At 40.9% G+C, this 16,861-nt stretch overlaps 2 protein-coding genes across 3 annotated transcripts in view; both read right to left on the bottom strand.

Annotated features, from left to right (window-relative positions):
• Positions 1–1,929: 1,929 nt before the first annotated feature.
• On the bottom strand, positions 1,930–3,601 carry larp6b (La ribonucleoprotein 6, translational regulator b). 2 transcript variants are annotated; one of them, XM_044219240.1, is made up of 4 exons: positions 3,557–3,601; positions 3,444–3,468; positions 3,180–3,366; positions 1,930–3,054 (listed from the first exon to the last, which is right to left on the bottom strand). In XM_044219240.1, the coding sequence occupies exons 2-4, from the start codon at positions 3,458–3,460 to the stop codon at positions 2,092–2,094; spliced, it is 1,167 nt and encodes a 388-aa protein (XP_044075175.1). In that variant the 5' UTR covers positions 3,461–3,468; positions 3,557–3,601; the 3' UTR covers positions 1,930–2,091. The 2 variants fall into 2 exon arrangements, with proteins under 2 accessions (XP_044075175.1, XP_044075174.1); XM_044219239.1 differs by having other exon boundaries at positions 3,444–3,574.
• A 2,377-nt stretch (positions 3,602–5,978) lies between these two features.
• The window catches only part of LOC122886346 (receptor-type tyrosine-protein phosphatase F-like), a 164,126-nt gene continuing 153,243 nt past the window's right edge, over positions 5,979–16,861 (bottom strand). The window contains 6 exon segments of the mRNA XM_044218389.1: positions 5,979–7,901; positions 8,802–8,937; positions 9,735–9,889; positions 11,016–11,141; positions 12,387–12,513; positions 16,274–16,452. Of these exon segments, the coding sequence (XP_044074324.1) occupies positions 7,833–7,901; positions 8,802–8,937; positions 9,735–9,889; positions 11,016–11,141; positions 12,387–12,513; positions 16,274–16,452 (792 nt within the window). The 3' untranslated portion in view covers positions 5,979–7,832.

The following is a 16,861-nucleotide window of genomic DNA, read 5'->3' as shown; positions in this document are numbered from 1 at the left end:
ACAAACCAGTATTTTAGCCCTTGAGCCTCGAGCGGCAAATGAGGAGCAGATGGTTGTGCTTTTGGAAGGAATCAGGCACTCCAGACTGCAATCTAAATAAATACCCCATCCATGGAGGAAATGCGTCAGGTGTGTGGGGTCAGTCATATATAAACAAAGGCCAACCGGTTTGCAGACGAGCAAATTGAGGCATGAGGGAGGGAGAGATGAGGGACATACACAAAGTCTTACAGGTGCTGTTTGGGAGCATAAACCAGTCAAATAAATCTACAGGTACATTGTTGAGTTGATGGTTTCAGAATTGTGTCTGCAGCCAAAGACTTTGAAATAAAGCAGCTATCTCTGTGCTAGAGTAATGAAGTCAGCGTAACAACAGGAAACAAATTATTTGCTAACAAATATCTCATTCTAACACCATGAGTCATTCTGATATTCTCGGGCCAAATAATACACAAATCACACTTTGCAAAGTTCCACTGGTGAGGCGGAGATGTGAAGCACTAACTTTCTAGGACTTAAAATTCCTTCAGTGTTGACTGAGAGAAAAAGGGAAAAACCAAAGGAATCTTTACCCAAGCTTTGTCTCATACCAAACATGTGTATTGATGGATATTCTATCTCAGTTGTTATCTCATCTCATGTAGATTTCATGTAAAGTTTGAAGTGAAGCCAACACAAACTCTCCTATTCACTTCAGCTTCAACCCTTCAGCGCTGACCTGAAGGATAACACTGTGCCACAAATCAAAGAGGATTCATGCTCTTCTTCATGCTGAGAATATTTTGGTGATGGTCAGCAGGTGCAAAATCATCCAGATCCCCTCCCCAAAAAACTAAGAAAACATGAGAATTATAACAACTAACTTGTTTGACATACACCTCAATTATTGGCCAGAGGAGCCTATGTAAAGACATAATGACTCCCAGTTAGCATGGGATATCGTGCTTTTCTACCCTTGAAAAGGAACTATCAGCACAGAAACATTTCCTGACATTGAGCAGGAACATTTCTACACTATACATATTGTTCACAGATGTGTAAAGTTGTCATAGACCAGCCTTCACTGTAATAAAAGCCCAACAGCTGTTAATTGCTAAATCAAGTCATAGACAATAAGAGTGAAACACTTGATCCATATACAATGCAGTGTCTCACTCAACAGCTAAGATTACATTAGTCATGAAGACAGTCTGACATTCAGCATATACAAGAGAAAAAAAAAGTAAAGTATGTTTCCAATTTGAATATGATAGAATCCCATACACATCAGATTGAATCTTTTCCACTGGGTGTGGATGAGTGAAGAAACACATTTTGTTTAGGTTTGGGCAAGATTTTAAGGAAGCCCTCAATCAGTAACACTATAAACACACCATTCCAGTCGAGGTGTCATTAGAAAGGCTGGAAATAAGGCACAAATGTTGCTACTACGCTCGTCTTGCACAAGATGTGGTTTGATGATTGGACAAGTAGCCTTCAGCCAAATGTCATCTCAGCGAGTGGAAAACTACTTTTTAGAGAACCAAAATCTAAACAGGGCTTTTGTGAAAAAGATGCAGTGGGACAATGAGGGCTTTTTCTGAGAATTTCATGTTGAAAGACAATACCTCTTTCTTGGGGAAAGTGGTAACAAGGTAAATCCATCCTGGCCCAAGAACAAATATACATTGCAATTTGCAGTTGTGACCAGAGGAGCTGAGGCCCCAGGGGTGCGGAGGCCACTGGTGTTTCAAAAAGGACGTGTGTGCATTCTGAGACGCTGTTACTTCAGCACTTTAACACCTCAGTTTGTGTAACAATTTGTACCTCCAGCTAATATGTGTTGTAGTCTACTTACATGCATTGCAGTGTATATGCTTCCTACGCAACTACAGCTTGACAAGAAGGACGAAGCCAGTGTTTAAAATAACACAGTTGTGAACACAGCTATATGCTGCCCCCGTCTGTCAGTGGTTTACAACTACATGTAACCCACAACAAACAGTTGTTTAATGCAAAAAATACTTTATTTGCTTTATCAACTTTAAAATTTTTGTAGTGTGTTGTTGCTCCACAAATCTGCCACTGTTATTCAGCACAGGTAGTATTACTTCATCCAAGGGAGAGTTTGATCTCTTCCTGCTGCAGCGGCTTCCCTCTGCCCTGAAAGCCCCTGCTGCTGTCAGGGCCGAAGGGCTGTCGCAGCACTCTTTGCATCAAGCAGGGCGCATTCAGGTGCCCAGCCACCTTGGGGTATAATGCACTGGCTGCAAATTTGCGCCTCAGCACCCAGGGGCTCTGAGAATTATCTTTATCACAGTCTCCAGAGCACCAGCTCATCCTACCATACCTCTGATTCAAACCAGAGAAGGACTGGCCGTAACAGCTGGTGGAGATCTGCTCGGAGGTTCTTTGCATGGAGTTATCCAAGGACTCTTGGGGCTGAGATGTGTCTGGAGTCTCGTCAGAAACTTTAGCTGGCGAACAGGGTTCCTCATGGACTGACTCCTCAGAGATGTCAAGTGGCTTTTCCTGGGAATGTGTGTCCTCAGGGTGGGCCTCGTTGTTTTCCTCTGATGGTTTGTCCTTGGTGACGTGGTGCATTGGCTGGAATCCCAAAGGTACCACACACATGCCCTCACCATTAGACTTCTCCTCTTCTGCTTTCAGGACACTGTAGGCTTTACGAACCGCCTCCAAGTGGTCAAACTTCACCACTGCACACAAATGTTGGCCAAGCTCTTTGTGACGTTTGGCATAGCACTGCAGCTCCTTGGGAAGCTCTTTGCTAGGATGCAGGATCCAGACTGCAGCAATGCTGCCGTGAGCGCTGAACTTTTGGAGGATCCTCTCTGAGAGCGAAGGGGGCTCCAGGCCTCGGGCCGCGCCGTCTTCTCCGGTTTTCTCCACAGCAATGTTCCAGGCGAGGAGGAACTTGTTGGTGGGGGAACACAGCAGCCATTTGGGAAGAGGCTCTATCCGCCTCACTTTGGTGCATTCATCATTCACCTCCAGAAGTTCTGAGTACTCTGCTCCTGCTAGAGTCATGTACCAGTTTGTGGTCAGGACCTTTATCTGTGACAAATAGTGGCAACTTCAGCTTTGTTTGCATTTTACTGGATTGTTTTTATTCAAACTGGTGGAATGTAAATACCACAGAAAGCACACGAAATCTTGCTTCTTTTTTTTTTTTTTTTTACCTTTTTCAAAGAAGTGAGGAGCTTGAGACTGACATAGCCCTGCTTGTTCTTCTGCACATGTTTCAGCAGGAAGCCGTCGTCTGCCAGGTGGCGATTGGAGAACAAATCCTCCAACTGGGCTTTAATCCTCAAGCAGAGCAACTCACCTTCACGGTCTTCTTCATCTTGGGCAGATTGTGCATCATCTCTACAAGAACACATGACTCAGCATCATGATATACTGCAATGTAGATTAGTCAGCCATATGTTTTCTAATTTCCTTACCCAATTGGATTACTCATGGTATCTCCTAAGGATAGTGATAAGTAAAGACAGGTATTAAGCAAAAGCAGCAGGCTAGATAGACTTAATACTGCTGAATGAATAAAAACATGCACCTGGACACAGTTCATACAGTCACAATGATGTCAGTTGGTTCTGTGGGATCCAAAACAAAATTTTGTAAAATGCTACAAACAGAATTCCACATTACACAACATCACCTCTACCTAACTAACTAACTCTGAAAACAAAGTTACTCCTCAATACATGTTAAAAAAAGGAAACATTTTCATGTAAACAAACTATTAGCTGTCATAAACAAAATATTATCGCTGCTAAAATTAAGGCCCACTCTGCACAACAGAAATGACAGCAATGTATCAGTAGTATTATCATAACACAGAAAGAGCAACAACATCATTAAAGGCGTGAATTTCTGCAATGTCGTTCAGAGTTAAGTGCACAATGAAATCAAAAGAAAATTATGATATTGCTGGACTCCCAAATACACAATATTTAGCAGCACTAAAGTATAAAACAGCACCAATTATCTTTTAAATCCAGCTTTATATCCTGTTTATGAGCTTCTGTCTTGAATTAATTCATCCTCTTCAGCATGTTACTGCTACTGCATGTATCATTCCCACATGCTGAAAGCAATAGCAAATCCATCAGTTACATGAGAATATGTACCCCCCCCCCATCTTTTAACTAACATCCCCTCCATATGTTACAATCATTACACATGATACATATACAAACCTAAACCTCTGCAGGCTTTTCCACAGATACAGTCACCTAACATTTTTTCTCCCGTCACTGTTATGTGACATGAATAGTCAGTGATTTAACATGCTGTGTGGGCAGCTGGTGACTGAGCAAGTTACTGAGGGGACTGGAGATGATTAAGCCTTGCTATAAGCAAACACACCCATATGGATATATACATACACACGTAGAAAAAGCACAGCAACTGAAAACTTGGTTCTCTATAAGATTAATTATTTGTGACTAAATAAGCAACAAAGTTAAAATTAGCTAAAATCATCTTTAGTTATTACATGATAAGAGTTTAAGTTGACTCAAAAACCCAACAAATCTGCTTCATCAGAAGTGTGTGGGTGTGGTTTGATCTGATTTGATTGACAGTGGCACCTCCGTGGCAACATAAGCAAACAACCAAACAACTGTCATTAGATTCTGTGTCCTTAAACACTCCTTCATTGACATAATCACTATTTATTACACGGCTTTGCTGAATACTCGATTCTGATTGGTCAATTACGGCGTTCTACGGTCTGTTATTTCTGAAGAGCAAACCGCTGCTGTGGACACAGTTCTGATCATAGACTCTTGAGTCCAATCATATTAATCCGCAGAAAGAAGTCCTGTGGCAAAAAAAGATTTTAAATCATTTTTAAATAAATTAAATCAATATTTGGTGTCAAATTATTGATTTTTTTTAGTAAGTATCCATGTAATAAGCTGGATAATGTACAGCGAGCCAGTCATTATTGCGAAATTAACTGGCTCACTGTACATTATCCCTTACATTGTAAACACTGAGTAATTTACTAGTAAACTGAGATTTCAGACACTTGTGAATCATCATTTTGTGTCATTACTGACAGGTATTGTGTTGCATGACAGCAAGTTTTGCATCCACAAAATGAGATGCATTGCATTTTGGGGTTGTTAGCAGAAAGTAGTGTACATGCCATGGATACTACTTTTTCATTCCATTTGTGGGAATTTTTGAGGGCACTGTATAGTGGATACATTTCTGGTTTGATTGACAGTGGTGTTTCCATGGAGACATAAGCAAACAACCCAACAATGGTCATTAGATTCTGATTCTTTAACTGTTAAATTCTGATTGGTCCATGGAAATATGTGACATCATCTTTCGCCAACAGAAAGTCAGAAGAGCCCAGACAAAAAACACAAATACAAAAAATATCTAAGGTGAAATGACCTTCATGAAATAATTAGTGATGACAACTAAGGCATGAAACTGAGCAAACTCCGTCTGTTGTTGAAGACTATGGGATGTGGTAGAAAGTCCTGGAAAAAGCTAGTAAGTGTACCTTGTGTTAAGATTATTTTGTCAAAAATAATTTTATATTGGCAAATGATAGTGTGTTCATGTAGGACCCCATTGCTTACAGTAAGAAGCTGATTATGAAAATTGGTTTTGGAGTAAATAGGAGGGGGTGGATATCTCCCAGAACAAACTGCAAACACACACACACACACACACGCACACACACAGACACACACACACACTTTCAAGCATCTGAACATTAAGTTGAATCGTTGGAACAAGAAGCTCTTGTGATAATGAACTAAAACTAGTGGTCATACATCAGGAAATATTTTTGGGGAGAATAACGGGCAACGTTCCTGGTGACGGGAGATGAAGCAGACAGTATCCTCAGAAGAGCAAACTTGTACTATAAAGAAATGTATCGGTTAAGACTTTAACTATTCACATTTTATAGACAACAGGATCAAGAAATGAAACGTCACAAGCCAGGATTTGTACAAAAACCCAATTATTGAACTTTATTAACATCAATGTTTTTTCTTTTTCATCAACAGTTTCTTTTTAAATTCCAGTTCTTTATCAACAAATAGAAAACAGACTGTGTACAACAGATTGAACCCCTACAGCACTAAGCATTCACAAGGTAAAAATGAACATTTTAGTTTTTCGCCAGCAATTTCAAGTCCCCCCTCCCACCGCTGCCTCCACCACCACCACCACAATGTTTAGGCCTCTCGGATCAGACGCTCCCCCTCCTGCGGCTCGTGTGGGAGAAAATGTGTGCTTGAGTGATGCGATGACCCGCGCTGAGTGAGGAGTTGTCCATTTTGATGGGTGGGGTGGGGGGTTGTGCTGTTTTTCCTCATTCAGACGGACAACCAGCTGTTGAAGTTACTATGGTAGTACAGTAGATACAACGGTGTTTCCAGTAATACACACTCAGGACAGCAGGCTCTCTGCAATCTCTAGGGTTGGTAGATCAGCAGAATTAATCCTTTTTAACAATATACCTTTGAAGCTGTGTATATATCTATGTGTAATTGTACATATATATAATCAGTCATAATTATATATTTTTATAGTTCTATTTCTGTATAAAATAATATCAGGTTTCAGTCCAAAGGGCTGAGTCTCTTTCCCTCTGGTAGGAATGGTTGATTCTGTACAGGTGCCAGCGTTCATGGCTCTACTCCTCAGCCCATATGAACCACTTCCGCTCCTTTCGGTCTGTGTGGTTCAACTCCAGCAAACCGACCAGGCTAATGGGCAGCGAAGAGATGGGAGGGACTTGAAGAGCAACTATATTCAGAGATCAGGGAGTTTATTTTCTGTCAACTACCCTTTGGGTATAAAAGTCTGTTTTCCTCAGGTAAGTTCTCCTCTGTGGAGTATGAAGGCCTCAATGCCATAGGCTTCTGATGAAAAACAAAACAAAAACGGTAGAAATCATGTGCTTTCCATTTCTGTACACCTCTGATTTAGTCTCGTTAGCTAATTCACTTTTTGTTTTATAACTAGCTACCACATTTACAGAAGGACAAACTTTAACAAGTGTGTGCTCTGAAATCAATTTTCTCAAAGTTGATTTTTTATCACAAACGGCAAGTGAAAAGGCAATTTTTTGAGTTATTGAACTGAGTAAGACCAAAAACAATGTTTATGACACTTAATAAGAATAAAACAATAATGTCATGTGACAAAAGAAATCTGACAGCAGCTCAGAGAACAGTGGTCCTCTTGTATTAGTACCTAGGAACATGTTAAAAATACATGTCCCTTGTGCTAAAGTACCCTAAAATAAAAATAAAAACCAAAAAGTACAGATTATGAAAATAATGCACGCCCTAGGCTGGGCAGTTTAAGACAGAAGAAATGTCTGATGTTAAAACGATTATTAAAAACAACAAATATACTAAACAATAACATCTGACATGGTGAATCATAATATTGACAATAAAATTAACATAAAAACAGAGAGAATGCTCTCTTAGTGCTACCAGTAGCCTTTGACAATCAGGGAGGTTTGGCTTCGACAGAGCAGAGAGGCAAGCTGCCAGTCTGCGCTGTCGCATCTGTACAAGAGTTGTCATATTTGTCATAGTCATTGTAATGTTTCTGTTATTATTTTTAAAGCAAAATCTCATGTGGTTGGTTAAGTTGGTGTGGATCTCTGTGATTGATTGAACCCATTGCCGGGTCTGCAAGCACGTCCCTTTCTCCACCCCACCCCCCCGTAGCTGCGAGGGAGTTGGGTTTTAGGGGTCAAGTGAGTGGATGGTGGCTGAGATGGGACACTTGGCACACTCCTGAGAGGTTTGACCAGGGAAGCTGCTTGGTGGGAGTGGTTATGTTGCATAGTGGTCAAAGCTCCCCAGGTACTCCAATGCTGCCCTGTAGCACAACTGGTACTGGTCCTGGAAAGAAGAAGAAGAAGCTTCAATAACAAAGTCTGCAAGCATGTCTGGAATATCACATATAATACCTGTAAGTTTCCTATGTTGGTCTGTTCTGTACACACAACATCTATTGCATGTCTGTCTGTCCTGGAAGTGTCCCTCCTCTGTTATTCTAGTTTCTTAAGTTTTTTACCCCATTACAGGATTTTTTGGGGGGAGTTTTTCCTTATCTGAATCGAGGGTCTAAGGATGGAGGGTGTCGTATGCTGTACAGATTGTAAAGCCCCTTGAGGCTAATTTGTGATTAAATATTGTGAAATATTGGCCTAGCAGTAAAGAGACGTTACTTATAGGAACTGATCATTTTGCAGTGTGGGAAGAAGTAGAAGATGCAGATCTTTTACTATTCATTTTTTTGGACCTGTCTAATCGTTGCCTTTTTTTGTGAAATATTAGATAATTTTACCTCTTTGGGCCTCGAACAGTTATTTAAATAAAACCATGTAAGAAGTTTAGAGGGTAATTAGAGGGTAGACAGTAATCTAAATCTTTTTTCTTTCCTTTTTTAAAAATCTTAAATTGTTTATGAACTTAAACTTCTAAAATTCTAACTTCACACCATGACTGTCTTCTTTAATATGCTTTTTATGATGCTTTGCCTGTTGTATTTATCAATTCTTAATTTGAGGAAACTTTGACACTGGACCTCTCTGATGGCACAAGATGAGTTTGCTATGAGATTTCTGAAGCACCTCTAAAACCTCTATTAAAAGAAAAAATTCTCAGTATGTCAAAAAAGCACACTTTAGATAACATCAAGTTTACACCGTAAAAATATACAATATTGACTTTGGAATAGCATCCTGTCACTGTGGGATACTGAGTATGAACAATTTCCCATGGGTACTCTGTTCTTACCTCGGTCTGAACCATGGCAGGCCGCTGGGTGCGAAGTGTCTTCACTGTCTGGAAGAGGTCAACCACTCCTTCGTACCTCATCCTCTCCAGCACAATGCTGAGGGTGATGAATACTCCTGTCCTGCCCACCCCGGCACTGAGGAGCGCGCACACACACACACACACACACACACACACACACACACACACACACACACACACACACACACACACACACACACACAAAAGAGTCTTTATTACATCTCCTGTCTCCAAAACTCTTTATGACTTTAATGTTCAAAATTAAGGAATTAAACTTCTACTTTGGCAACTAATTTCAGGTTGCTCTGAATAAGAAAGCCCAACTAGAATGTGGTTTTACTAAAGAATGTACTGGGAGGAGATTCTGTCTGAACTGTAAGCACGTGACATAAATTTTAATACCTATTTTTATTATTTTTGTTCTTATAATGCACTGCATACATCATACAGTTCAACAGAACCACAAACTACAGCCTCCTAAATGACAATAAAGTTGAATAAACACCCAATAAACAGAGGTTTAACAAAAAATAAACATTATAACCTTCATGAAGGTAGGACTTATTGCAGACCTAATCCATTCGACTATATTACTTTCAACCAGGTGTACCTAATAAACTGGCAATTTTATGGAGTATAATTCTTAGACATGTTTTTAAATTTTGAAATACCATTTAAATGTGATTTTCCACACAGGATGATCTAAAAAGTGTTTAAGGATCAAAGTGCAAACAATCACAGGAAATCTTAAATTTGGTATACATCTCCATCATAATCAATTGCTTGTACTTTATGCATGTTGAACACAGATTATATGCCATCTGAGAGAGAATAGTAAAATGTGCAGCCATCCTTTATGCCTACAGATTTGTCTTAATTTTGTGATTAATCTGTGCCATTTTTCCTTCTCACCTGCAGTGTACAGTGATTGGTCCATCCTGTCCAAACTGTTCCTTGGTTTTGTGCACTTGTCCAATGAAATCAATGAAGCCTTCTCCAGTTTTTGGCACTCCTTGCTCGGGCCAGTCAGTGAACTGGAATTGGCGGATTGTTCTGGACTGTCCGTCCTGTGAGGCAGCAAATAAGGAGTTTAAGTACATTTAAGAGGCACAGGGCATTGATAAGTAGAGAAACTGACATGTAGGTGATATATATTGTGTGAATAATTCAGCTGAGCTTTCTTTGATACTTGATGCAATTTATCTCTATGAGCAAAAACCACTGTACTTTGAAGCTTGTGCCTCACACATCTCTGTGTGCGCCTTCGCTCTAATATGCACTCAACAAAAAAACACCACAGCACAGCTTCTCAGTTGAGGTCCAGGAGTACCGTAACCCTATTGGCTTTCACTGCAGCCATCTAATCATCTAATTTACACCTGGGATGCAATATGAATAAAGCTGACAGCCTGGTATGGAGAGAAAACCAGCAGGGCTGTGGCACTTGAGGACCAGGACTGATAAACACTTAACTGCAACATGGAGTCACATATTTGACAGCACTGTGGTGTCAGCATGTGTGAACTAAATGTTTTTTGTGCATATTAGGAGTTAATTTCCACATCTATCTCTTTTTCAATGCACATACTGTATACATATATACATATTATATATATACACACACATATGAAAGAAGGAGTGGATGTGGAATTAGAGTGTTGCTGGGCTGTGGGCCTTCTGATGACAGTAAAGTATATTTATAGTCCATTGAAACTACTGCATCACAGGGAGTTGCAGTACTGGCCCTCGGGGATTGAAGGTTATGCTTTTCATGTATTTTCACAGTCATCTCGCTCGAAACACACATGCACATACACACAACCACAACCACACACACACACACACACACAATCCATATAGCAAGCATACTGTTACTAAATCTGGGCAAACATGTTTGAGGGTGCATTCACTTGTCAGCCTGTCAGGAGAAATAACACGGGATGTGTTCTGATCATTTCTACCTTGAAATCACAGTCGGTATAATTCTTAACACTTAGCGTGACTGTCAGCATTTGTATGAAAACCTAAAATTAAGATGGATTTGGGTTAGATGGTTGTATTTGTATAAAATGCCAATCAATCCTCACCCCCACCCACCCACCAAGACATACACACAGACACATACGAGAACACACTAACACACTCACAAGGGCAAACCCACAGACATTCACACGCAGAGTGAATCCAACATACCCTGGCATCTGTGACTTTGAACTCTCTGAGGATGTACTGGGGCATGTTGTACTCAGCCATTGGATCCACCACAAAGTACTGGTACCTGGCTGAACGCTCTGCTGGCCAGTACTGATGGCACTTCTCCTACAGAAGAAAAGGGAGGGAAAATTTTAAGTACCTATATTTGAAGAATCTTTTTCCAAACACATTCAGGGGGAAAAAATACACTTTTACATTATGACTGCCTGATGTACAAGTGCAGGATATTATTAGCATGGGTTTTTGTAAGTTATTAGTCATTTTGAGTCATGAGAAGGTCTCTGTTTACAAAATTAGAAAATCGAGGGTAGACTAATCTGTGGTTTTGAAAAATAGGCTGATTCATCTCAGATGGCAAAATATTTACATAATTTGTTTGTGTTCTTAAATACAGCGATGATGTGCGTGAGGGCTTTTTTTCCATATACTGTGATTATGGATGAGAGGGTGATAAAAGCTATAAAATACAGCTGATTGCTGTCAGAATCACCCGCATAATCACAAAAAACAACTCAGTCAAAGATATTATGGATTTATTCAAACTGGTACCAAGATGAACGCACAGATTTTTTTCGTTTAAGGAATAGTTTGAAGTTTCAGGAGATAGCTTATTTGCTTTTTTGCTGAGAATTAGATGAGATGATTGATACCACTCTCATATCTGTGCCTTAATTATTAAGCTGGAGCCAGCAGCTGGTTAGCTTAGCTTAGCATAAAGACCCAAAACAGGGGGAAACAGCTAGCCTGGCTCTGTCCAAACATACCTACCAGCACCTCTATGTTTTTTTGTGTGACATTTCTGCCTTTATTGGATAGCTGACAGTCAAGAGGCAGACAGGATATATATGTATATAGTATAAATATGGTATTGAGTTTTTCATCTAACTCTGGGCAAGAAAGCAAAGTGTGTTTCCCAAGATGTCAAACTACTATATTTAAGATTCACAAGATCCCCCCAAATCCCATAATCTTATCAACCAAAAATAGGAGTGTATATCTTTAATGTATATCTCTATATATTTAATTGCCTTGTTTCCAAAACAGATCCAAATTTTTATTAAGTTTGATGCAGTCATGCAGTATGGTAAGTATCAGTATTCTTGAAATGTAACCAATTATTGACAAATAGTATCATGCTGGTTTCAACTCAGGTACATTCCAGCCATGGTGATAAGCAAGTTAACTTTCAACCAAAGTTACCGTTCAGGGTTGGAATGAATTAATATTTGAGCAGTGTGATGGAGTAGCTGAACCAACCCAGCGTATAAAGACTGTTATCACTCCCTGAAATGGTCCAATGACCTTACAGGTGCTGCATGCATTTTTGTATAGTATGTGTTTGTGTATTACCCGTCCCATCTCTCGTAGTTTGGTGAGCATGACGACAATGGTGGAGTTGTGCTCCCACAGCATCCTCCAGAAGTCCTCTGTGGTCTCTGCCAGTGGGCCCTGTGTGGCCAGGTAGGCCTTCTGCTGTCTAAAGACATGACACCACACAGAGGAGGCAGAGATTAAACATTACACATAATAATTATAAACTTTATGGTGCTTTTACCACTGGTATTATAAAGCACATCACAAAGCAATAACCAGAAAATTATTTAATGATAAAGGAGTGCTGTTGTTGTAGAGTGGTTAGCAAAGGCTGTTAATCCAACCCACATCCCAAAATGTAATAACAAACAAGATACAGTATAAGATATGCAACAGAACTGATGTTTTATGTGCTCAAATACATTGAGACACAAATTTATTCAAATAAAATTCAGACGCTGGGGAAGAGCTTTCTGTGTTAATCCACGTTTGTTCCATTAAAGCAACACAAACCATTTAGTGGACATTTATATACGAGGCACCGAAAGTAGCATGACTTGTAGGAAAGGGAATCAAAACCCATAAGACCATGCTGTTTAAAAGCATTCAGCTGCAAATTGTAGAGTATGTAAGGTCCTGTTGTCCTTGTACTGTTTGTCAAAATGTCTCTACCCTAATGCCAACAAGACAAATTCCTACACATTTAATGATAATAGCAAATAATCTTTGGCAACCATAATCATCATTGAGCCATTCAAGCCTGAACAGATCCTCTAACTTCTTTCTCCTTCGTCTCTGTAACACAAAACAGAATGAGAGAGAGAACACTAAACTAGAGATGAGCTCATCCACTGAGGTGCCAGAGCTGTGCTGGTGTCCTACGTGACTTTGGTCCAGCTGAGCAGTTTTCTTGTTAAACAGCAGGTGGCAGCAGCGCACTGATCAACAGAGTGAGAGGGAGCTGAGGAATTCAACACAAATCACACACGATCGTGCAACCACACACACGTTAGCAGCACATGTAAGCTTGCATCCAGGTGTACGCATGTATGTGTGCAGTAGCTTCGCATGTATATTCAGTCACACTACTACACACACGCACACACTCAGTCACACACTGAGCCACGGCTGAACAACTAATGAAGGTGCTGCAGGCAAGGCACTAATGTGGAACCGGGAGATTAGAATATGCTCAGGGCCTCGCTCGCACAAATAAAGAAACAACAGATTGGTGGAGAGGAGAGGAGATAGCATACGAGGAGGGGAAGCCAACAGAGTGAGGAATCAAATTAAAGAGATGGAAACGGGGAGAAAGAGAAATGCAAAGTAAAAAGAGGAGATGTACAAAGTAGAGGGAGAAGATGTAGAGAGGAAAATGTGAGGAGATGAAAAGAGTGAGCACTGCTCTTTCCAGCTGGTCATCAAAGTGCAAAGTAGGACTCTCTGCTGAAGAGAAGAGGACATGAGAGAAGAGGGGAGGAAAAGGAAGAAAACGAGAATATAGGAAAAGGGAATGTAAGAGTAGAGCAGAAGAAAGGGAAGGGAAGGGAAGCTAAGCAGGGGATGAATGCTAAATTTCAAATTGATAGGGTGGACCCCTCTAACCTTCCCTTAAAACAGCCCCTAGCCAAAACAACAATTCTAACCGTATCACACAGTACTGACTTCTCTGCACACAGTGTCCTGATGAGCGCGCTGCCAAACAGCACAAAGCACTCTCCGCATCATCCCACATGACTGCAGTACTTGAGGACATAGTGTTTCATTTCAACCTCATTACATTGCTAAAACTCCAGCCTGCATCGGAGCATATCCAGGGCTTGCACCCCTGATAGCATAGCTTGAATCAATGGTTTGCCTCTCATTATCTTAGCATATTATTGGCTTTTCTTAAAGGCGCTGGGGTGAAGGGCACTGGAGGCCCCTGTTTAGTTTTTATTTATGCCCAGGCTTTAAAAGCGGCTTAATCAAACAGCGCCACCGGTGCACACAACAGGTCCCCACCCAGATATGTCTGTCTCTGCCATGATATCTGAATGAAAAATTAAGATGGCGACTGAGAGAAGAGGGTGGGAGATGCGAAGGAGACAGTAGGAGAATAGAGAGAGACAGAGATAGAAAGGGGTACAAATAAAGAAGGAAAGGGAAGGAAAAAGAGAGAAAAGCAGAGAACAAAAAAAGGGAGGGAGGGGTTTGGAAAACACACTTCATTACAATACTCTCTTGCTGCAATTATGCTATTTACACAGCAATAATGGAGGGTCGGCCTCTGCGGAGCACCTTCTCATTAACAGGACTGGAGAAAGAGGAGAAGGTTGGGGGGGGGGGTTGTTCCCGTCACAGCCTGAACCCAATATGGACTGAATGGCATTTCAGGCTTGCTAAATCCATCCCCTTGCTGTACACTTCAACCACAGAAGAGTCAGTTCTGTCTGTCTCTGCTTGTACTTATATAGATATAAAACAGAGAGCTGCCTTTTCATCTTCCTCCCTCTAGGAAGCAATTTGGACTCACATAGCACACAAGGACATGCAATAGCTTCGATATGAAAGCGGTAGTGGCTCAGCGGATGAGAGCCATATTGACAGAGCCGGGAGAAATTCTTGCAACTGGATACTGCCCACTGCGGACTCATCTTCGGTCCCCTCCCATACATTTTTATCTAGTCCACTGTGAATACCTACTGTATTTTTCACACCTGTAACAATCTCTGATGCCAGAAAACAACTGCAGACCTGTCACATTCAGAGCAGTCAGGAAGGTATTAGGACAGTGATGCAATTTTTTTGTGTTGGCCCTGTGCTAAAACAATGACTGTAAGGTTAAGGTGCAGTCTCTCAGATTTTATTTAAGGATGTTTACATCTAAATCAGAAGAAACGTGGGATTATAGCCCTATTTTAGGAGACAGAGAGTAATTGGAAAAGTTAACATAAATCTAAATTAAGTCATTGCATTTAATATTTGGTTGCAAGTCCTGCTCAGTCAATGTCTGCCTGAAGTCTATGACTCATTAACATCAGCAGACACTTCTTCCCTGGATGTTCTGCCAGGCCTGTACGGCAGCCATCTTCTTTTTTTGCCTTTAGTCTGGTCCAACCTGCTCAGAAGGATTGACAGGTGTCTTACTATTTCACTGTGCGGCCATTATAAGATTGTTGGTTTCTTTGTATGCATGTTTAGGATCACTGTCCTGCTGCCTTGTCCAAAAATTGGGGTACTATGTATAAAAAAGGGCTACAAGTCCTTCCCCTTTACCACAAAATGGATGTGAACACCCTCAAACACCCTTAAATGATAAGGCTGGTGTTATTCTATATTTTCTTATTGTCACTAAATCCCATGAAAAGACCAAAATCAACAATAAATTGATCCTAACAACAACTATTGTCTGTGTATTCAAAGCCTGATACAGCTTATTCGTCTGTGCCATAGAGCTCCATTGTTGTCCAAAAACTATTAAAAACACGTCAATGAGCCACATTGTTGCACTGGGTGACATGTTCCTTCATTACCAGGAACACACACTTAGTTTATTTTGAGTCAATGCCACATACCGGTGTATGTGGCACTGACTGCTGCATTAAATACTCACTAGAGCAGCGTGAGACAGTGCCCAGCTGTTTTAGGAAATTACTGAGCTTTAAAAAAATAATAATAATTCAACTATATATATTTGTGACTCATTTTTTAAGATTTACATCTTCAGTAGGACCAAATGGGCTTGGGGATGATAGCCAAAGGTAGTGTGCCATAGTTAATGAAGTACTGACAAATGGACTAATGCATGGTTGGTTTTTCATGGGATTTGTTCACAATAAGATACAGAACAAAGCAGCCTTGTCCTTTAAAGCTCAAAGTCAGCACTTTAACCTCAGTCATTGTATTCAGCTCAAATCTTGAAGTTGAAGTCCTTTGCTGACCTGTAGCCGTCAATGCAACTGGCATTGATGTAGTCAGAGCCCTCGACGCCACGGATGGGCTGCAGGCAGACGCGGGTGGACTCAAAAGGCATGATGTTGACCAGGCGGTTCTTGAACTTGTTGCAGGGCAAGTTGGCGCTGATGAAGCGTGACGTGTGAGCTTTGGAGTTGGCCAGTCTCTGTTTAATAAAAGGTGGGAAGAAACCAGACAGGGAGAGAGATGGAGAGAAAAAAATTAGTGATCTGTGACCTGGAGTAAACAAACAAGGAAGTCTGAAACACTTCCTTGTCAAGTCTCTATTTAGACTTAAGGTTTCCTGTCAAGATAAATAAGAAATTCTGCTGGTAGGTATAACTAAGTGCAGTGGGCTTGTCTCCCATAGAGTCCCAGAGCTTGGAGGACTGTAGGCGTGACAGGCTCAGTGCTGGCAGTGGACAGAGCACAGATGGACAGCACAGGAGTGTGTATGGACAGTCATGGTACGCCGGGACAATTTGTGTGTGTGTGTCGTGGCCAGACTGTGTGGGCATAGAGGCTGTGGCCCCCACATACGCCGCAATCATTCTCTCACTCTTTCATTCCCCATC

Source organism: Siniperca chuatsi, linkage group LG13 (assembly GCF_020085105.1).
Source record: "Siniperca chuatsi isolate FFG_IHB_CAS linkage group LG13, ASM2008510v1, whole genome shotgun sequence".
Taxonomy (NCBI): domain Eukaryota; kingdom Metazoa; phylum Chordata; class Actinopteri; order Centrarchiformes; family Sinipercidae; genus Siniperca; species Siniperca chuatsi.
Note: the sequence above shows the minus strand (reverse complement) of the source record. Positions and strands in the feature narration are given on the sequence as shown.